This window comes from Notechis scutatus, chromosome Z (genome assembly GCF_049901735.1).
Source record: "Notechis scutatus isolate UNSWTSFEM ecotype Mainland chromosome Z, rNotScu1.2, whole genome shotgun sequence".
Taxonomy (NCBI): domain Eukaryota; kingdom Metazoa; phylum Chordata; class Lepidosauria; order Squamata; family Elapidae; genus Notechis; species Notechis scutatus.
In genome coordinates, this window is record NC_142025.1 from 60,100,229 (window position 1) to 60,122,913 (window position 22,685).

At 43.2% G+C, this 22,685-nt stretch overlaps 2 protein-coding genes across 6 annotated transcripts in view; both read right to left on the minus strand.

Moving 5' to 3' along the window:
- Nucleotides 1-12,381, minus strand: part of MYRIP (myosin VIIA and Rab interacting protein) — a 199,272-nt gene extending 186,891 nt beyond the window's left edge. For 4 of the 5 annotated variants that reach the window (XM_087947207.1, XM_087947208.1, XM_087947205.1 and 1 more), the window contains exon 1: nt 12,027-12,381. The gene's annotated coding sequence lies outside the window, so the exon portion shown is untranslated. Of the gene's footprint in view, nt 1-11,683 lie in introns of all 5 variants that reach the window. The other variant, XM_087947206.1, reaches the window with a different exon arrangement.
- On the minus strand, nt 4,066-5,187 carry LOC148128894 (uncharacterized). The gene is given in 3 exon segments (XM_087947320.1): nt 4,066-4,287; nt 4,289-5,064; nt 5,067-5,187. Coding segments are annotated over 3 exon segments (1,119 nt in total).
- Nucleotides 12,382-22,685: the final 10,304 nt, after the last annotated feature.

Genomic DNA, 22,685 nt, shown 5'->3' on the forward strand with positions numbered 1-22,685 from the left:
GTATTCTTAGGGAACTGATGGAGGGAATGAGAGTAAAGAAAACTTAAAAAGGGGGGAAAGGTCCATGGGGGGTTTGGGCGGCTGGAGCAAGAGGAGAGTGCCCGACCGTACAGGGGACGAGACCGTGACCCAAAGCTCTGGGGTGGGAAGCAAAGTGAGGCATGGGGGAAGAGAAACAATGGCATCACCCTCCTGCTGCCGCTTCCACTCACCGAAGCCCGAATGACTCATCAACTTGCAGGATGTTGTCGACGCAGCTGCTGTCAAGCCAAGTGATGCCCCTGTGGGAGGGCAGGCGGTTCTTGTCAGCAGCAGGGTCTGTCCTGCCAATGCTGCTGCTGTTGTTGGAGACGGTGCTGGTGAGAGATGCACCACCACCGGCAGGAACCGTGGAAGCTACGGAGGCGGCTCCCCTGCCCGAGAAGCGGCTGAAACACTGCTGGCGGAGGAATGCACTCGAACCATTCCTCCACCCACTGGAAGGGCCACTTCTCCGCTACCACCATGCCATGATGTCCAGCACGGACTCCAGCCTCCGCGTCTTGTCCAATGGCAGCTGTCTGAACACAGCATAAGTCGCGGTGAGGGCAGAAGGGAAACCGGCAGCGGTGCAAAGTACCCTGCCACCACCGAGGCCAACATCCACACCGCCGCTGCCCGCCCACTGACCTGGCCTGCAGCCAGCACCATACCCAGGTCTGCAGCAAAGGTGCTTGGCGGGGGTAGGGAGCCCTCTGTGCTCCGCCATGATCAGCTGTTAGGAGCAGCTGGTGGTGAGGCATGGCTGCCTGTGGGGCGCTCTAGTTGAGGGTGTGGGGGAGAAATTAAGTCACCCCCAAAACACGGCCTAGCCATTTTTCGGGATCAAAAGAAAATGAGGCCTGGCCTTATTGTGAGGATGAGTATTGTTGAAAAGTGAAGCTGGCTATATGTTAACAGTATGTTAGTATCCACTTTATTATCTGAAAGTAGGAATTCGGTATGTGATAAGAAACATAAAATTAAGTTGACTATAATGGAAATGGTATAATTAAGAAGTTATTTGGGTTAAAGCAAGAAGAGATGGGTTCAAGAAATAATCATTGCTGAGTGACTATAACTTAATACAAGAGTTAGTGATCAATTTAAAGAAGTATGTTGACATGGTTTAATCATATATGGGAAATTAATGTGCACTGATTCACAAAACAAATATATGATAGAAGAGTCAATATGCAATGAAAAAGTGAAAGACTGAGTAAATTGTACTTATTTGGAGTTAAAAGATTCACTAGAGAAGTGAAATACTTAAAGAACAGAAAACAATATAAAATATTACATGGATTTGGTGGAGGCAAGGATGGTTTGTAAATATAGGAAGATGTTTAGAGATATATGGTAGTAAATGGTGGCAAATTGTTTTTGCAATGATTCATTTTCATTTTCTCATGACTTTCATTTCTTTAGCTTAATTTTTCTTCTATAGTCAATTTTTAAAGTAAATAAATAAAACTTATAATTTAAATCCGTCCTCCTATCACATTGCTTCAATACAGCTACACTGACATACTATGTCTATCCTTTTTTTTTTTTTACAAAACCTCTATTTCCAGATATTTTAGTTTTCTTCATCTATTTCTTCTTTTCAACTTCTGAAAATTTCATTTTCTGCTACCCAGTTATCCAAGAGGAAATTTTAAGAATATATTTTAGATTCTAGGACCTATTTTGTTCTTAACTATATAATCTTACTTAAACTACTTTGTTGAACAATTTTAATGTGTTTTATTACCTCTTCTTTTCCTCTTTTGGAGGTTTCTACATTTTTCTCACAAATCTGTACATGTACAGTATAGCAATAGCACTTAGACATATATTCCACTTTACAGAGCTTTTACAGTCCTCTCTAAGCGGCTTACAGAGTCAGCATAATGCCTCCAACAATCTGGGTCCTTATTTTACCGACCTTGGAAGAATGAGAGGCTGAGTCAACCTTGAGCCTGGTAAGATTCGAACTGCCAAATTGCAGATGACCAGCAGTCACAGAAGTAGCCTGGAGTACTGCATTCTAACCACTGCGCCACATGGGAAAGAAAACCACACAGACAACTATTAATATTAGAAGGCAAGCCTTCAAAAATCCTGGCAGGAAAAATATTCTAAAAAGCTAGCACATTTATACAGAAACTTCAATTTGTCCCAAGATTAAATGCAATCATCTCACTCACAAGTTCACATTTAGGAATAAATTGAAGTAGAGTATCTAATAGGGCAGAGGTCTTCAAACTTGGCAACTTTAAGACTTATGGACTTCAACTCCCAGAATTCTCCAGCCAGCTATGCTTCTGGGAGAATTCTGGGAGTTGAAGTCCACAAGTTTTAAAGTTGCCAAGTTTGGGGAGCCCTGTAGGGTAAGGGTAAGATTGTGATAATTAGGGCCTAATGGTATAACTTTAAAAATCTCTATTGGCCATGTAGGTTAGCATACATGAAGGAGATGGAACTTGTACGAGTATGGTTAAGCAGAGACGTGGCCTATTATCCTCTACTCATTGCAGAATACCTTATGCCACCAGACTTGAAACTCTAGACCTAGAAAAACTAGAACTACGCCGCCTCCGGTCCAATCTAAATATAGTATATAAAATCATACATTGCAATGTGCTACCTGCAAATGAATACTTCAGCTCCAATCATAACAATACTCTTGTATTGTTATGATTGAAGCTGAAGTATACAAACTCAAGGTTAACCAAACCAAACTTGATTGCAGGAAATACGACCTCAGCAACAGAGTGGTCAATGTTTGGAATACTCTACCTGACTCTGTGGTTTCTTTCCCAAACCCCAAAAACTTTAACCTTAGACTGTCTACTATTGACCTCACCCACTTCCTAAGAGGCCTGTAGGGAACGTGCATAGGCGCACCAATCGTGCCTACCGTCCCTATCCTATTGTTTTTTTATTTTTCTTATAAGTATCTATCTCATGTATTCAAAACTATGTTTATTCTTATACCTGTATCTTGTAAGCGATTGACAAATCAAATAAATACTAAAATACTAAGAAAAAAATCTTATCTAATGTTTCTTTCTACCTAGTCTATCCATTTTAGAAAGAACAAGATCAAAATCATGAGCATCCATGTCCATGACAAACTCTCATTGTCTGATATGTATTGTATCAGGAAAAGGAAGGAGAAATATTAGTAGAAATTAAAGCCAAAGAACTATTTTAATATATACCATTCATATTTCAATATGTCAGAATTTATTACTGTCATAGACCAGAGACCAGAACAAATAAAAACGCTCAATAAATATACAATTAAAAATTCTAGTATGAAATAATAAATAACAGATAAAATCTATGATAAAATCCAGTCTGTCAATTATACATGATCTAACTATACTAAAATCACAATCCATAAACTCTGTAGCCCATTTTCAGTTTATTACTAAAAGGAAAATGAAAAAGCATGAAATGAAAAAGGATTTGCCATATTTATTGTATAAAATAGCTGTAGTGGGTTTGACACATGTTTCTGTGCTCCTGCACAGAATCTAGCCACCTGCGCTGTAATTTTAGATTGTTCATCTTTAAGCAGCCACTGGAGATAAGCAATGTCAGAACTATATTTCAATATAGAAAGCCTAAAATTGTACATATGTTGTAGAATTATTATTATTTTGTTAAATAAACGTTAGTTTCTTGGTTCTGAATAGAAAGATACATAATACAATCACAGTTGTTATACATTAATAGTTTGCATATACTTCTTTTTGAGAATAGCAAGTACAACTGAAACTATACATTCTATCATGACATATTGCTATCAACCACATTTTGCTAACATCAGCAAAATAACAAAATTCTAAGAATATATATTTAAAAGAGAGTGCTTGGCTTCTTTTATATTTTTATTACATTATTGTTATGATGATGATGATGATGATGAGTATTATTATTATTATTATTGTTGTTGTTGTTGTTGTTATTATTATACAAAAAACAGGGTACACAGCAAACAAGATAATTATGCTGGGTTTCATATCACAAATCACTAGTCGAACACTTCCCAAGTGTTTAGGACTGCGTGATGTATTGGTGGATTATGCGAGCAGATCCCAGTAAAGTGGTCTTCTGCAGCTGACCAATGGTGATTTTGTCAGCACCAATTGTTTTCAAGTGCTTGCCTAGGTCTTTAGGCACAGCACCCATTGTGCCGAGTATCACTGGAACCACCTGTACTGGTTTATGCCAGAGTCTCTGCAGTTCAATTCTCAAGTCCTGATATCTGGTGGTTTTTTTCAAGTTGTTTCTCGTCGAGTCTGCTGTCACCAGGTATGGCAACGTCGACGATCCACACTTTTTTCTTCTCTACAATCGTGATATCCAGGGTGTTGTGTTCCAAAACTTTATTAGTCTGTATTCGGAAGTCCCACAGTAGTTTTGCATGCTCATTTTCGACCACTTTTTCAGGCTTATGGTCCCAACAGTTCTTTGCTACAGGCAGTTGGTAGTTGTGACACAAATTCCAGTGGACCATCTGAGCGACTGTGTTGTGATGTTGTTTGTAGTCAGTCTGAGCAATTGTCTTACAACAGCTCAGTATGTGATTGATGGTTTCATCCACTTCTTTGCAGAGTCTGCATTTGGGGTCATCAGCAGATTTATCTATTCTGGCTTTGATTGCATTTGTTCTAATGTCTTGTTCTTGGACTGCAAGAATCAGGCCTTCTGTCTCTTTCTTCAGTGTTCCATTGGTCAGCCATAACCAGGTCTTTTCCTTATCTACTTTTCCTTGGATCTTTTCAAGGAACTGTCCATGCAGTGCTTTGTTACACCAGCTGTCAGCATGAGTTTGCATTGCTGTTTTCCTATATTGATCTTTGGTTTGCTGCACTCTGAACAGCTTCCTATTGTTGACCTCCATCAAAGCTGGTTCAACACTATCTTTCACATAATCTGCCAGAGCACGTTTCTCTTCTTCAACAGTCTGCTTCACTTGCAGAAGTCCTCTGCTGCCTGCTTTTCTGGGCAAATATAGCCTGTCAATGTCACTATGTGGGTGCAGCACATTTTATTATTATTATTATTATTATTGTTGTTGTTGTTGTTGTTGTTGTTGTTGTTGTCATTGTCGTTATTAATTTTGCAGCGGTAATTCAGCGCCAGAAAAATAAACACAGATGGCTGATGCTTCATTTAACATCTTTATAAACATAAGTAGATTTTACAAACCAATTGTAGTTTTCTCCAACATGGAGCAAACTCAAACAGAAACATGTTGCAAGTTCAGGGCAGAGCTCCAGTCTTCAGCAAGCAAGCAAGTTAGTTTCATCTTCAATAGACAGCAGGCAAGCAATAGGAGAGAAGCAGTTTCATCTCAGTAGACAGACTCAGAACTCAAACATAGCTGCAGAGTTGCAGAGTTTAACATAGCTGCAGAGTTGCAGAGCTTAATAAAAGAGGCTACTTTTAGTTTCAGTTTCCAGCCTAGGCTACTTCTAGTTTCAGTTTCCAAACTATCCTCATTGACTGATTTAGTTGCTATGCCTATTATTGGCTGACCTTGTTACCATGCTCTATTCCAGTTCATGAATATACTCTGACAATTATGGTGATTAATCTTTGGTGAGATTCACAGCCTTTGGGGCTGGTTGTTAGCTCAACAGCTCAAGTCCTAACCAAGGACCTAGGAACTGTTAAGATAGCGTCGGATGATATAAGCTGTTCCAAATAGGGTGTTTTTTTGTAGAATCAGGGTATTCAAGTCTGATAAATTCAGAATTTCCAAATAGTGAGGTAGCCCTTTAGGTATTGCTCCAAGGGTTCCAATTACCACCACTACTACTACTACTATTTTTTATTTTTATATATTTAATTTTCAGTTCGATTCACAGTTTGAGACTGGTAAAAACTTAGCAGTTCAAGTCCTAACCAAGGGCAAAGTCAGGACATTCAGGTCTAATAATTTCAAAATTTCCATGTATCTGTCAGCCCTGCTGGGCACTTGAGAACTTTTACTGACAGACTACGATACTCACAAGTAAAGGTTGAAGAAAGGAGGGTTTATTTCTTCAGTTTATCAGTCCCAAAAGGCAACACTGGATCAATTGCAAGCAAAGCTAGTGCTGAGAGCTACTACCTCCCAACACCTATTATAGTTGTCTTTCAACCCCACCCACTAACCTACATCCGCCCTTCCTTACCCGCGCCTCCACCCCACACCTACTTATGCTTAATCAAACCTATCACCTACCTCTGCCCTTTTCTACATCGCCCCCATCCTGCACCTACTTACGCCTAATCAAACCCACCACCTACACCTCCAACACCCTGCACACACAATCAATCGTTCCTAAACAATAGGCAGGTAAGTCCTATGCCAACAGCGCTCCCACATTTTGCCACTCCTCTCAGCATGCTTCAACTGCCAAACAGAGACCGCTGAACAGCTATGAGTCCGTCTTTTCAGCTTCACTCAGTTTCGTGCAGCCGCAGTGTTGATGCTGATCAGCGCCGCTTCTATCAGTGTGCTCCCAGCTGGTGTAGGAGCTCCGCCACGAAAAGGAAGAGAGAGGCAGCTAGCGAGCGTCAGGACCCCTTGCCTCAGTGTTGGGCACATAGATTCCATCATGAGCCCAACAGTATCTAGGCAGCCCTTTGGGTATTGTTCCAAGAGCTCATATTGATTTCTTCCTCCACAATTGCAACCCTAACTTCAATTTGCAAATCACAATATTTTTCTAGCCATTTCTCTTCAATTTGTGCATCCCCTTGTTGCAATAAGGCCTTTTTTTCTTATTTCTTAATATTTTATTATTATTGTTGCTATTGTTATACAAAAAAATTGTGTGATACCAGAACTGAAATAAAATTATTTCAGTATCACCAACAGACAAAACAGATTAAATGTAGCAATACACTGCTGTACAGAATTATAGCTGTTTCTTTAAAGTGATTTATTCTTGTCCTGTATATTATAAGCAAAATAAAAAAATAAAGATAATGTTGAATATTAAAACAGGAAAGCATGCTGACAAAATAAAAACACATTACAAAATGAAAGAATTCCATGGAAGGAGGTCAGATCAAAGATGTTAGATCCCAATTAAGATCCTAATTGTTTGGAACTTTCCCAGTTACACTACTTGAGGACCTTTAACTAGAGACACCAGGTTCCTTCATGTAGAATTCCTTCTGCAAAGATGTTTATCTCTGTTGAGGATTTTGGTCCATAAAATATATTAACAACCTTTATTAGTGACTGGTGTCATATATTTTTGGGTATATGTTCATAACATCCATAAAACCCCTCAAATGCAATAAGTATATGAACTTATTGTGATTACTATCACTACAAAAGTGTAGACCACTGCTGCAACATCTAATTAAGTTTATATTAAGTGCAACCTAAGAGAAGCTTACAAAGCCATATACAAGAGACGAATACAAGAGACAAGTAGAAAATAAGTATCAAATTAGCAGCAACACCTAATGAAGAACATTAAGATATGGTAAACAGTACTAATTTGACAAAAGTGCTAGCAATGCCAAAACAAAACTGATAGAAGGCAGTTGTAATCATTATTTGTGACTTTTCCTTCCAGTTTCACAAATGGAAAATCAACAGGGAAGCTCAAAAGATCAGTCACAGGCTGCTCTGGTAAGTCTCCCTCTTGCCTTCTTACACACCAAGCGAGATCCTCCTTTGTAGGTCTCCCTCCCATGCTCAGACATATATATATCCCATACTCTCCCACACGTATTCACACCTATGCATCAATGTGCATCACCCTTCCCCAACTCCCTCTCCCTCGACTTGCCTGACCTGGATGTTCCAGGACCTCACCCCCATAGTATCACTTTGGTCTTTATCTGGGACTCCTACTGCTTCTCACTTAATGACCCATGCATATCTTGTGGTTACCATAGCAATGAAGAGTATCTAGATTGCTGTTGCAATGCTGCTTTGTGTGATGTCAGATTTTACAACTATCACATAGCAATACCAATACCCGTCCCAATTGCCATTGTAATTCAGGTTCTATCTGTATATCCATAGTCTTCTAGCATATATGGCATGCATGATCCACTTACAACTCAATTTCTTTTGGCTGTTTCTACAGTATTTCAACTGAGCATTCTAACAATGTGAAAAACTATTATATCGTATTTGTTATGTTGAATATAGTATTTATCTTATATTTTGCCACTAAACAAAGGCTTTCATCATATTCTGTAGCCTCTCAAACCTAGAATGTAAGGTTGCACCAAAATAAATAAGAAACCTTAATTGTTAATAATCGTATAGACATTTTAATTGAGTGGAAATCAGATATATTCTTTTTTTCACAAAATGATACTAATAGGAAATGTTGCAAACTTAGGATATGGTCAAAGGGTAAAATGTAAGGTATGTTAAAAAAATTCTTATTGAAATTAATGTTTTACTCAGTTTCACAACCTAGATCATAAATTTCCATCCGAGACCAATATTTTTTTATATATTCCAATATTTAAATTAGGACAAGGAACAGCATTTTTTATATTTAAATTACTTCACTAAATTCATTAAATTCATTCATTTAGATACTGTACGTTTAAATCCCTTACTTAATGGAGCACCGTTGCATTTTAAAGTATTTTGATTCAGTGTTCCAATTTGGTTTTAATAATTTAAGAATACACAAATATAACACTAGTAGTTAAGACAAATCATTTTTTCTAAGTTGTCATTTTCTTTCTTAACTACAAATGTATAATTATATAATCAAACAAGCCCAGCAATTGTTTTCCCTTTGTGTTTCTGCCCAGATGGGTTATCATCTGAAAATTCCCAGATTTATTTTATTTCTTTATTTTAGTTATTAATTTTTATGCAACACATCTCCCCTATAAGGTGATTCTGAGCAGCTTACAAGCTATAAAAGAAGTGGGGGGAAATTAAAATATTAAAACATTAAAACTACACAGATTAAGATTTTAAAATAAGCTGACTCATAATAAAGAGATGGATGAACAGTCAGCGATCACAGCAGTAAGTGTCCTGCTCAGGTCTCCAGGTCAACCAACAAAGTCAAGTTTTAATAATCTTCTAGAAGGCCAGAAGCATTTTTCAGGTTTGGTAGTCGAGTGTTCCATTGGAATGGGGCCACAGTGGAAAAGGTTCTTCTCCTTGAACCTTTGTGCTGGAATTCCTTAATAGACCTCTTCCACTGGTGCGAGTGGGGCAGGCTAGTCCCATTAGGGAGAGATGGTTCCTCAGATATATAATATCATGTAAAGACAACAACCAACCCCTAAAAGGACCTAACAGCTGATTGTAACAATGAAACCATTAAAGCCAACCCCTTTAACACATTCTTTGGCTCAGTCTTTGTAAACAGCAATGGCTCATGCCCAATATTTCATAGTTGAACCACAGACAATTACAACGATCTAATACATATCGATTTTACAGAAGATAATGTCGAAAAAGCACTACACAGTCTAAAACCATCTCTATCTATTGGACCCGACAGACTGTGTGCCTACTTCTTTAAAAAGCTTTCCACTGCTATAGCAGAACCTCTAAGCATAATCTTTGAAAAATCTTTCAGGATCAGCTCCTTGCCCAACCCATGATCACTAGCTATGGTGATCCCCATCTTCAAAAAGGGAGACCCCAGCCTAGTTGAAAATTACAGACCAATCTCTTTATGTTGTGTCACCTGCAAAGTCATGGAATCAATTATTAACCAATCCATTATCCTCCACTTATAGACAAACATCCTACTCTCTAACAAACAATTTGGTTTCAAAAAAAAATTATCCTGTAATCTGCAAATCCTACACTACAAAAATATATGGACTATACAACACGATCAGGGCAGAGCAATAGATGCTATTTACGTAGACTTCTGTAAAGCCTTTGACACAACAAACTATTTCTAAAACATCTCCAGACACCTACATAATTGGATAGCTGCATTCCTGTCAAACAGGCAACAAATGGTCAAAATAGGGAGCACCCTATCAAATCCCGTACCTATCAACAGCGGTGTCCCCCTAGGCAGCGTTCTAGGATCAACTCTCTTTATACTTTACATAAATGACCTTTGTGATTATATTAATAGCAACTGTGTACTTTTCCCTGATGATGTAAAACTATTCAACACCACTGACAATACTGCTACCCTTCAAAAAGACCCTGACTATGTATCAGAATGGTCAAACAAATGACAACTTCAAATCTCAACAAATAAATGCTCTGTCCTACATATTGGCAAAAACAATAATCAGAAAATAAAATACAAGCTGAATGGACATAATCTTGTAGATGACTCCCACTCTGTCAAGGACCTTGGAGTACCCATCTCTAATGATCTAAGTGCTAGAGCCCACTGTAACAACATAGCCAAAAAGGCATTAAGAGTTGTTAACCTAATCCTGCATAGCCTTTTCTCCGGTAATATTGTATTACTAACTAGAGCATACAAACATTTGCTAGACCAATTCTCAAATACAGCTCATCTGTCAGATCTGTGTACCTGCCATTCTTCAATGGAAGAAGAAGGTTTTTTTTTAATACAATTAATCCTTTTTGATGTAACCTGAACATCCTAATTCTTGTACTGAATCTGTATGACCTTTACACGATTTACAACAGTGGACTGGAGCCCCAGATGCCTGGAAACTTGTCATCTCTTGGAAAGATAGCAAGAGGAAAAGGGGCCATAAAAATTCCAGCTCTGAAACAAACTTCCTGGGAATCTCTTCTCAACTACGTTCCCAGAAAAGGGGGGTGGATTAACATGTTGCTTCTTTGTATTGACGAAACCCACAGGGGATGGGTTCTAACTCCCTTTATCTAAGCTGCATGCCTGGAAGGATATCAGATCCTGCTTGTGTAAATTAATAAGCTTACTGGCCAGGCCCAGCTACATTAATGGTTAAATTAAATCAGATGAAAGAAAGAAGAAAAGCCAGAGCACAGTTATTGAAAATTTTACTGTCTACTATATAATACCTTCTTACAAATCAAATTGAATTCCATCATAAAGTCAACTTTACTATGCTCTCAAGTGTACTTGAAGTTACATTCATGTATACATCCTTACACTTATGTAAGACTATGGATAAAAACAGCAATAAACAGTACTAATACCCAATCATTCTAATTTTAGCTAAAACGGATTAGTGCACTGACTTCTAAACTAGAAAAGATGTTGAAAACTACAACCTAAGCACACAATTAACAGAATGTAAGGTTTTAATGGATTTTTCAGTAAATAACAGTAAAATTATGCTCATTTTTTTAAAAAAAGCTGTAACACTTTCTAGTTCTATCACTTTCTGCTAACAAGATTCTATTAACAACTCAGTTCACTGCATAAATCTTAATGTATTTGAAACATAATAAACATACAGTTCTAATTATAATTTCAATCTATTGCAACCATTGGGTGTATCTGCAAAGACTGTTTTGGGGAGATATAAATTCCATAAAGAAATAAAGAATTTGAGAGATTATATATTAAATGTATAGCATTATTTCCCTCTGTTGTGGAATTACATCAGAGCTATTAATACCTTCTTTGCAAGAGCCATCTAAGACCTACAAAGGTAATGCTGCTTGCAGTTCTATAAGACACATTTCAGCAGAATCCAGGTGGCAACTGCATCAAAATCGTTTTCCAAATGCAGACATTTTTACCTTTCCTTGCAGTAGGCACTGCAATAAAGGAGAGTGGTAGAGAGCAAAGAGGTAGACAGTTGTCCATGATCTCACAGCATAATGCAAGAAAGATGCAGCAAAATGGAAGCTATCAGATAACTTCTCTGATTTCTTAGCCCACCAATCCCAGTTCCAGCCCATTCCCTCTTTTCTTCAGCAAAGTGGTCCAAAGCTGAAGATTAAAGCTGGTTCAACAATTCCTTAAAATCCCCCTCTGTGTCCCCTTCCCACAAGTCTAAGCAGTGGTGGAACATCTTTAGGTGCTTGTCATTTTCAGGCATCTAAACTCATATGACAGGAAGAAGGGGAGAACCCCTCTAACCTTTGGAGTTGTGTGCATCAGTCCAGTACTTCCAATATCCGACACCAAGAGCAGGAGGAGAACCCAAAATTAAAGTATCTCCAGTATAAAGCAAGCGTCTTAAAAAGTCAGATAAGAGAGCCGGTTGCGCCTTCCTCTACATTAGTATGGCAGCTGTCATAGAAGGGGGCAGTTCTGAATTTTTCCTGGCTTTGATCAGAATCTTCTTTGGTAGCAAGCGCCTATAGGCTATCACCACTGAATTAAAGAAAACGTGATAGCCACAGGCGACCATATGCCTCAGTCTTCAGACTGTCTCTTTCACCCCTTGCAGTCTTAGCTCCTGCTGTTGCTGACACCTGGCCGGGGCACCAAGCGGCCAATCAGAAAATACGGCAGTTGCAAAGGAAGGGGAGGGTGCTTGAGAACCAAGAATGGGCGGAGAGAACGCGCGCGCTACCTTTCCGCCTTTGCCCAAGCAAGGCGTGACGCTCTTGCTATTTTCTCCAAAAACAGGAATGGAAGAAAGAACATACACGCGCCAAACAACGTCTACGTGCACTAGAAATAACAGGCGAAACCGCTTTGCACGTACAGCTATTGCTAGATGATTGGTGACGAAAAGAGCTTCGTTTCGGAGCAAGGGAGATTCAACTGTAGACCGGAGCTGACGGGATTTGGAGGAGGGGGGAGGGTTGTTTGGTATGTACCGTATCCTTAAGCAGAGAAAGGAATGGACGGAGCTTTAGGTTAAAAGAACCCTGCCTTGAAATCTCAGTTTAAATTTGAATGCTCTGGAATGCGGGGAGTTATTAAGACAGGGAGAAAAAGGAGCCACATGCTATTCCCAAATCTCACAGAGCTACAACTACAACTAATAGTAGTTTTACTTTACAAAGGATTAAGAAAGGATTTGCACAAAGTCGGAAAGGTAGCGCGCTCGTTCTCTCCGCTCGTTCCTGTTTCTCAAGCACCCTCCCCTTCTTTTGGAACTGCTATTTCCTGTGTTTCTGTTTTGAAAAACAAAAAACTCGTGTAATATATATGGAAAAAAATCTCCCTGAAGAGCCACAATTTATTCATTTGGAGGTCAACTTATCAGAAAGAGGAAAAAGACAGGCTGCTGTTATTATCCTGTAAAGCGGGTGCCAAACTCAATTTCATTGACGGCTGCATCAGGGTTGATGGAAGGGAGTGTGGCCAGAGTGGATGTGGCCAGCTCAACATCGCTCGTGTGGGTGGCGGTGGGGGGGGGGCTGTGGTGGCTCAGGCGATGCTTGGGGGATCCCGTTGTCTCCAGACGAGGAAGGCGAGACCAGGATGAGCGCCAACCCTTGTCCACCAGAGGAGCCTTGCCGTCCCTTTCAGGCCATGCAGAGGACACCCTGAACAGCACTGGAGGTTGCCTGGAGCCCTGGGCAGTAGAGGGCAAGCGCCCAGCCTGGCCCTTGAGCTCCGAGAGCACTGGGATCCCAGAAACCACACCAACCCGCTTCCCCAAGGGGATGCCTGGCTGTGCTTACCTCTTCCTCAAGGCTGCTGATGCTATGCTCGTTCTTGGGCAGGTTGCTCATGGTGTATGCAGGAGGACAAAGTCAGAGATGCCATTCCCTTTCTATGCATTGTAACCAAAGCATCAGCAATAAGATGGGAGAACACCAGGAGAGGTCAAGGGGAGGGGATGGTGAAAGGGCAACAGGGCTACTGATGGCCAAGTGCTAAGACAGGACTTCCCTCAGATCCTGACTCCTTTGCATTATAATCTTCCTTCTGTCAGGGTACTGATTTAAAAACTGATCAGATATTATACCTTTAACAGCCTGTTTAATAAGAACACTTCCTATTAGGGTGTCTCTTGCTGTGTGTTCTTCCCTGTGTCAGCCTCTTTGACAATGGTGTATTAACCTTAAGCAGACTAAGCACTTGCTTAGGACACCAGACCCAAAGAGGGCACCACAAAAACTTTTATGTAGCCTAAGCTTGGCTTCGTTTGTACTGTATGTACAAAGGAGGGGAGCACCAAAATTTGTCAGTGCTTAGTGAGCTTTAATCCGCCACTGCTCTTTGATGCTTGCTTGCTATCTGCTGCCATAGTAATGGGGAGAGGGGGAGATTGGCATTTGGGTGAGGAACTGAGCTGGAGTGAAGACGGCCTGTGTGTGAACCAAAAGGCAGGGATGCTCATGATTTACTGCACAGCTGAATGGACTTGTTTATACCCAGTCAAGGTCAACCGTCTCCGCATACCATGATGGGCAAAAAACACCTGAAGATGTGCCCCACATAACACCATATGAAATGGGGATTGGGTATTCAGCATGGATCCCTGTGGGAGGGAATTGGGAAAATTTTCAGTATGTAACTTTCGCACCTTTTGCCTCAGATCTTGCTTTTCTTTCGTTGCTATCATTTCAAACTCAGTAAAAGAACCTCTTTACAAACAGGGAGTCAGAGGTTTTCTTTCTTGGGTTTTGAACAGAGGCGCGTCTGACATTAAGCAAGTTAGGCTACTTTCCTCCTCTCCCTCCCGTTCCTGATCCTGCCTTTCTGCCACCAAACAGGCAGTTAGGCTGCTCCCCTCTCCCTCCCCCCTCCTCCACCATTCCTGATCCTGCCTTTCTGCCACCAAGATGGCATGTTTGCACGCAGCGGCCCTGAGCTCCCGGTATTAGTGTGTGGTGTTTGGAATGATGTGTGTATGGATGTGTGTGCACAGTGCAGAGCAATGAACAAATAACTCCAAGACAGACATGTTCTCAAAGTTTCCTTTTATTAGAGTAGTAAACTGGCACATCTGGGAAATCCCGAATCTGAAAGTTTATAAAAAATAAATAAATTACAAATCTACCCCCTGCGCCCCTCATTGCATCACATGCCCCAATCACCATCCACCCCAACTTGAGACATCCCCTCAACCATTCCTCAGCCAGGTGCTGAAATAACATGACCTTGACTTTAAAGAAAAATGCTATTATATCTAACCACATACGCTCCATGAAATTCCCCCATCCCATTTTCCCAGGCTCAAGAAATCTCGTGCTACTATGCTTCCAAAGCTGACATTAGGGCTGAGACTGAGGATATTGAAAGTGCCCATAGCACTTTGCCAGTTGGAAGGATTGGTAGCTGGGGAAGGCCTGGCTCACTTTGTTACTGAGCCAGAGATGTGGATGGGGGACAATCAAGAGAATTTGAGTTTCTGGGATGGAGCATCCCCTCCTACTCAGATTGCCCTGGCTCCAGAAATGGATTGTGTTTAATCACAATTCTGTTCCTTTACAGATAAAAGGCTGCTTTCCAATTAGCTCTGACAAGAAAGTTGTTTGTCAAGGCTGCCAAAAACCCAGAGATAAGAACTAATTTACAGAATTCTCCAAACACAAACTAAGATGTTCACCAGTTGAGTTTCAGAGCTGCTTTGCTTTCTGCACAGAATGCTTTTTCAAACCTGGCTTTTATTCTTTTGAGGGAGGGGCCATTACCTTGCAGTCTTACTCCCAAGTCACCTGTGCTGCTGTAATTGTTATTTCCTCTGAGTAATCCTTCGTGAACATGCAGTTGGCACAGGCTCCTTGGGAACCTCCTCATCACTACTGCCAGCCCCCACAATCTCTGAAGGCAGCAGTCCTTTCCCTGATGGTCTTGGCCCCTCATCAGAGTCATTGCTCACCTCAGCCATCTGCACCTGCTGCCGGCTAACCACAACACTATCCCTCACCACAGGGCCCTTCCCCCGGGTCTGATAGTCTGGATGCGACCGAGACGGGAATTGCATGTGACATGCGTCTACCAAATCTGGAGCATGGATGGAAGTCACATCCTCCCAATTGAACGCCTCTGGTCCGTACCCTTTCCATTCAATCAGGTACTGAAATCGCCCTTTCAACCACTGAGAGTCTCGAATACTGGCGACCTCGTACTCCAATGGATTGTCTTCATCGCGTGGTGCTGGCAGGGAAGGGTCAGGTTGGCGGAGTGGACAGGCCGGCCATTCAGGAACCACAAGGGAGTGATAGAACGGGACGAGCGGCGGGCGGGTGGGCGAAGACGAGCGGCGGGCGGTGCGAGCGGCGGGTGGGACGGGCGAGCGGCGGGCGGGCGGGATGAGCGGCGGGCGGTGCGAGCGAGCGGGCGGGCGGGCGAGCAGCGGGCGGGGCGAGCGGCCCCTATTTTTTTTTCAGAGGGGAATATCATGCCTGATGGAACCCTTTTCTGGAGGAGCTGAGTGAAAGGCACAGTCAGGGAAGTGAAGCCGGGGATGAAGGTCCAGTAATAGCTGGCAAACCCAAGGAGTCTCTGGACATCCTTCACTCACCGGGGAGGTTGCCAACTAAGCAACGACTCAACCTTAATCGGCTCCATGGAAATGCCTTCCGGAGAGATGCGGTATCCCAGGAACTCGATGGTGGACTGGAAGAACTGGCACTTCTCCAACTTGGCATACAAGCAGTTCTCCTGGAGCCATTGTAGAACCAGGTGCAAGTGGTGCAGATGGCTATCCCTCGATTTAGAGTAAATCAAAATGTCATTGAGGTAAACCACAACAAACTGATCAAGGAGGTCCCAGAAGATGTTGTTCATAAAATGCTGGAAGATGGTGGGAGCATTGGTCAACCCAAATGGCATGACCATATCTTCAAAATGCCCGTATCTGGTCCCAAACACCATCTTTCACTCATCTCCGAGCTGAATCCGCACCAAATTGTATGCCTCACGTGGGGCCAACTTCATGAACATGGTAGCCTCCCGGAGCTGCTCCATCAGTTCTGGAATCAAAGGCAGAGAGTACCAATTGCACACTGTGATGGTGTTCAACCGACAATAGTCATAGCACAGGCACAAGTCGCCTGTCTTTTTCTTCACAAATAGGACCAGAGCAGACAAAGGCGATGACAATGGCCTAATAAACCCCTGAGCGAGGTTTTTGTCCAAGAAGTCCCGCAACATGGCCAATTCTGGATCTGACATGGAATACAAACGGCCCATGGGAAGGGGCACATTGGGCACCAGATCAATGGAGCAATTATAAGGCCAGTGCGGGGGCAATTGGTCCACCTCCTGCTCACTAAAACATCTGCAAAGTCCTTTAGTTCCGAAGGCACAGACACCTTGGGTGGACTCATCACCTGCCCTGCACAGATTTGATGGGTGTGGTCCACGCACTGCAGGCTCGGGAATGTGATCATGTTCTGGGACCAATGCATTTGGGGGTCATGAGTCGAAAGCCACGCCAAGCCCAAGACCACAGGGAAATGCAATCCAGAAGTGAGGTAAAACTAGATTGCCTTCTCATGCAAGCCAATAGTTAGGTGCAAGGCCTGGGTGGCGGCCTTGATAGGCCCAGACAAAAGCACCTGGCCATTGATGGTCTCAACAAGCAGAGGAGCACTGGGGGATTGCATACTTTTCTATGAAGGCCACATCCATGAAGTTTGTGGTGGCATGGGAATCCACCAGAGCATGCGCCAGAATCCCCTGGGAACTATTGGCCAGTTCACTGGGTCTGGGGAGCAGGCACTGGGACTGACACCCCTTGTTGCTTCTTGGGTCACGAAGCAGCCATATGTCCAGGTTCTCCGCAGTATAGACACAACCCCTTGGCATGCCGTCTGTTGTGCTCCATCACAGACAAGCGGGGTCTGGCGATGCCTTGGTCCATGGGCTCCTCCCATGGGAACGGGGTCTCAGGCACAACAGGGGCCACAGGAGGCTCTTGGGAGGCACAGCAACAGTTCCGCCTCTGCAGGCAGGCATCGATCCTCAGGCACAGGTGAATCAATGCGTTGAGGGACACAGGACAATCCACCCTTGCCAGCTCATCCTGCAACTCGTCTGCCAGCCCATCTTGGAACATGTCCATAAGTGCTGCCTCATTCCAGGCCAAATCCTGGCTAAGCAGCCAAAACTCGCTGACGTACTCCTGCAAGGCTTGCTGTCCCTGCTGCAAGTCTTTCAAATGATAAGCAACAGTCTGGGTCTTAATGGGGTCCTCATACATCAACTGCAGATGGTCACAAAACCCCTGGAAGTAATTCAGCAGAGCACTATCCTGCACCAGCAAGGCTGTGGCCCAGTGTGCTGCAGATCCAGAGAGCAGGCTAATTACAAAACCCACCTTATCCCAGCCAGTGGGGAAGTCCTCTGCTCTCAAACTAATGAAGAGCTGGCACTGTCCCAAAAATGCTGGAAACATAGAATGGTTGCCGTCAAACTTATCCGGCACAGCAACCGGGCATCTTCTTTGAGGAGGGGGAGGAGGAGGGGGAGCAGCGAAAGCCTGGAGCTGACCTACCTGATTAGATAACAAGGCCAGCTGTTTTTGCAACAGAGCATTCTCTGCTCGAAGCTGTTCCATCTCGCAGTAAAATTAGTTTCATTTGTGGCAGAAAGCAAACTGTTCTGACCCATCCAGGTTCCCAGAGAGCAAACACAGACAAAGGCAGCAGCCCCCACCTTTTAAGGTTTAATCACAATTCTGTTCCTTTACAGATAAAAGGCTGCTTTCCAATTAGCTCTGACAAGAAAGTTGTTTGTCAAGGCTGCCAAAAACCCAGAGATAAGAACTAATTTACAGAATTCTCCAAACACAAACTAAGATGTCCACCAGTTGAGTTTCAGAGCTTCTTTGCTTTCTGCACAGAATGCTTTTTCAAACCTGGCTTTTATCCTCTTGAGGGAAGGGCCATTACCTTGCAGCCTTACTCCCAATTCGCCTGTGCTGCTGTAATTGTTCTTTCCTCCGAGTAATCCTTCATGCATGTGCACTTGGCACAGGCTCCTTGGGAACCTCCTCGTCACTGCTGTCAGCCCCCACAATCTCTGAAGGCAGCAGTCCACTCCCTGATGGTCTTGGCCCCTCATCAGAGTCATCGCTCTCCTCAGCCATTTGCACCTGCTGCTGGCTAACCACAACACTGCTTGACCCAGGGCTTCCTCCCTCATCCATGACAAGAAGAGGCATCCATCATGGCTGCCATGAAGCTTGGACAGCCAAGGCAACAAAGAAATGCGCAGGAGCAGTGTAGATGAACAGTGACTGGAACTGGGTGAGAAGATTCCTTTTTTTATTCAGACCCTAACTTTAAAAGAAAAAAAGAAAGAAAATACAGGAAAAGAGACTCTCAGAACTATTTCTTAAAAGCCGCGAACAACCATAGAGAGAAAAATCCTAGATCTGAAAAAAAGGAACCAAGGGGAGAAAAACATAGAAAATTGGATTTTTAAACTGGGTAGGCATTGTTTTGGAAAGGCATTATACAGGTGAAACTCAAAAAATTAGAATATCATGCAAAAGTTCATTTATTTCAGTAATGCAACTTAAAAGGTGAATCTAATATATGAGATAGACTCATTACATGCAAAGCAAGTTAGTTCAAGCCGTGATGTGTCATAACTGAGATGATTATGGCTTACAGCTCATCTCAGAAAATTAGAATATTGTGAAAAGGTTCAATATTCTAGGCTCAAAGTGTCCCACACTAATCAGCTAATGAAGCCATAACACCTGCAAAGGGTTCCTGAGCCTTTAAATGGTCTCTCAGTCTGGTTCAGTAGGAATCACAATCATGGGAAAGACCACTGACCTGACAGTTGTGCAAAAAACCATCATTGACACCCTCCATAAGGAGGGAAAGCCTCAAAAGGTAATTGCAAAAGAAGTTGGATGCTCCCAAAGTGCTGTATCAAAGCACATTAATAGAAAGTTATGTGGACGGGAAAAGTGTGGAAGAAAAAGGTGCACAAGCAGCAGGGATGACTGCAGCCTGGAGAGGAGTGTCAGGAAAAGGCCATTCAAAAGTATTGGGGACTTTCACAAGGAGTGGACTGAGGCTGGAGTCAGTGCATCAAGAGCTACCACACACAGATGGATCCTGGACATGGGCTTCAAATGCCGTATTCCTCTTGTCAAGCCGCTCCTGAACAACAAACAATGTCAGAAGTGTCTTACCTGGGCTAAAGAAAAACAGAACTTGTCTGATACTCAGTGGTCCAAAGTCCTCTTTTCTGATGAGAGCAACTTTTGCATCTCATTTGGAAACCAAGGACCCAGAGTCCGGAGGAGGAATGAAGAGGCACACACTGCAAGATGCTTGAAGTCCAGTATGAAGTTTCCACAGTCTCTGTTGATTTGGGGAGCCATGTTATCTGCTGGTGTTGGTCCACTGTGCTTCATTAAGTCCAGGGTCAACGCAGCCCTCTACCAGGAGATTTTGGAGAACTTCATGCTTCCTTCCGCAGACAAGCTTTATGGGGATGCTGACTTCATTTTCAAGCAGGACTTGGCACCTGCCCACACTGCCAAAAGCACCAAAACCTGGTTCAGTGACCATGGGATTACTGTGCTTGATTGGCCAGAAAACTCACCTGACCTGAACCCCATAGAGAATCTATGGGGCATTGCCAAGAGAAAGATGAGAGACATGAGACCGAACAATGCAGAAGAGCTGAAGGCCGCTATTGAAGCATCCTGGTCTTCCATAATACCTCAGCAGTGCCACAGGCTGATAGCTTCCATGCCACGCTGCATTGAGGCAGTAATTGCTGCAAAAGGGGCCCAAAGCAAGTACTGAGTATACTTATACTTATACTTATACATGCTTATACTTTGCATTTTGACTTAGCGTATAGTTTAGCTACAAGTTTTTTCAGGATTTGGCGCACCAGTTTGACATGCTTTTCTAGGGTTTCAGTGAAGATGACAATGTCAATACATTGTTCACAAAGTGCTTATATATGTTAATTAAAAATGTATAAAACTATATTAAAAAAAGAATGTCCAAGTACACAAGAACTTTATATAGGTGTTCATGTAGCACTTCATTTATTAACTGCATGAGGACAGGGGGGCTCCCTGTAATCCAAAGGGATCACCTTGAATAGGAAACTGCCTAGGGCAGTGGTGGCTAGCCTTTTTGGGCTGAAAATTTTTGCTGAAAATTGCGCACATCCTCACGCTCGTGAGCTCGTGTGCCAGCACCCAGAAGGCAATGTGTGCGGGGTCCCCACGCCCCCTGTGCATGCGTGCACAATCCCCCCACTGCCCCCTTACCTGCACTGCACATGTGTGTACTTCCCAGCTGATTTTTGGCCTGTTTGAGGCCTTTTTCAGCCTCCCAGAGGCTCAAGGGAAGCCTCTGCAGCCTTTGGAGGCTGAAAAATGGACCCATTTTGTCACTTCTGGTATTTCCAGAAATACAGGAAGTGACAAAGTGGGCCTGTTTTTTGGCCTCCATAGGCTGCAGAGGCTTCCCTCAAGCCTCTGGGAGGACAAAAAAGGCCTCAAACGGGCCGAAAATTAGCTGGGAGGTGCGTGCATGTGCAGTGAAGTAAGTTTGGCTGGGGCTTGCGTGCCCTCACAAGTGGCTCTGCATGCCACCTGTGGCACACGTGCCATAGGTTCACCATCACGGGCCTAGGGGGCAGTTAAAGGCAGCCATCCATTTGTAGCCCTCTTTTATCCACACTCTGTAGTACAGCTCCTGCAAATCCAGCTTGGTGAATATCTTTCCCTTTGTTATGTGGGTTAGCATATCCTTCATGAGGAGCAATGGGTAAGTATTTTCCATGCACACTATGTTAATTCCCCTAAAATCAACACATAATCTCATTGACCCATCTTTCTTCTCTTTGAAGAGAACTTGGGTAGCCACTCTGGATTTTGCAGGTTGTATAAATCCTCGGGCCAGGTTAGTATCCATGTATTCCCTTAGCTCAGCCATTTCCCTTGGGGTCATGGAATACATCTGTGGTTTGGGTAGGTTATTGCCTGGCATGAATTCTATGGCAGTCTGTGGGGCAGCCTGTGGGAGGACATTGCATTCTTCCTCACTAAAGACTTCCACCAAGTAACGGTACTCTCTGGGGATTGTGGGCTCCCCAATGGTATCTCCGCTGTGGTGACTGTTTTTTCACTTTCTGGCGGCTTGGCTTTTTTCCCCCCACAGGGTTAGGCAGTGGGAGGGAACCTAGTGCCAGCTTTAATTTCCAGTAGCTGTCTTAGCAAGAGATGGTCAGATCCCACTTGTATAGCCAGTCCAGTCCCAAAATGATTGTCTCAGTCATTTTTGGTGCCACCATGAACTAGATGAGTTCCCAGTGGCAGCCCATCTGTAATCACACTGGTTCGCTGATCAGAGTGGCACCCCCCCCCCAATTAGTGACCCATTGACTTGCTCAAAGCATATGGGCTGGATAGGGGTTTGGATGCCTAGCTTCTGGCAGAGGGGGAGGATGATCAGGCAGCAGGTGCAGCCTGTGTCTATGGTGGCCTCTATTTCTCCTTGAGCTCCTGTCCTGGGCACCATAGCCTTGATTTGATAGTGAACAGATCGATGACTCTACTTACCATCAGGTTGTCCTCACTCTTGTCACTACTGCCTCCAGCTGCCCGCGGTGGTGCTTCTTGTGGAGGAGTTCCCCCCACTCCTTTGTTAGGAAGGGGGACCTAGACAGCTTTACAGGCAAACTTCCCCTTCTCAGCGGGCTTCCATGACTGCCTTTTGGGTTTTGCTGGTGCTGGGGTCCTCAGTTGGGGGACAGGAGCCAGTGCCAGGCACTCTGAAGCTCAGTGGCCTTGTTGGCTGTTCTGAAAGCATTTGATTGATATCATTGAGGTCCCTCTAGGGTGCTTTTCTGCTTTGCTGGAAGTGGGCCACCGGCCAACCTGCCACTTGGGTTTTT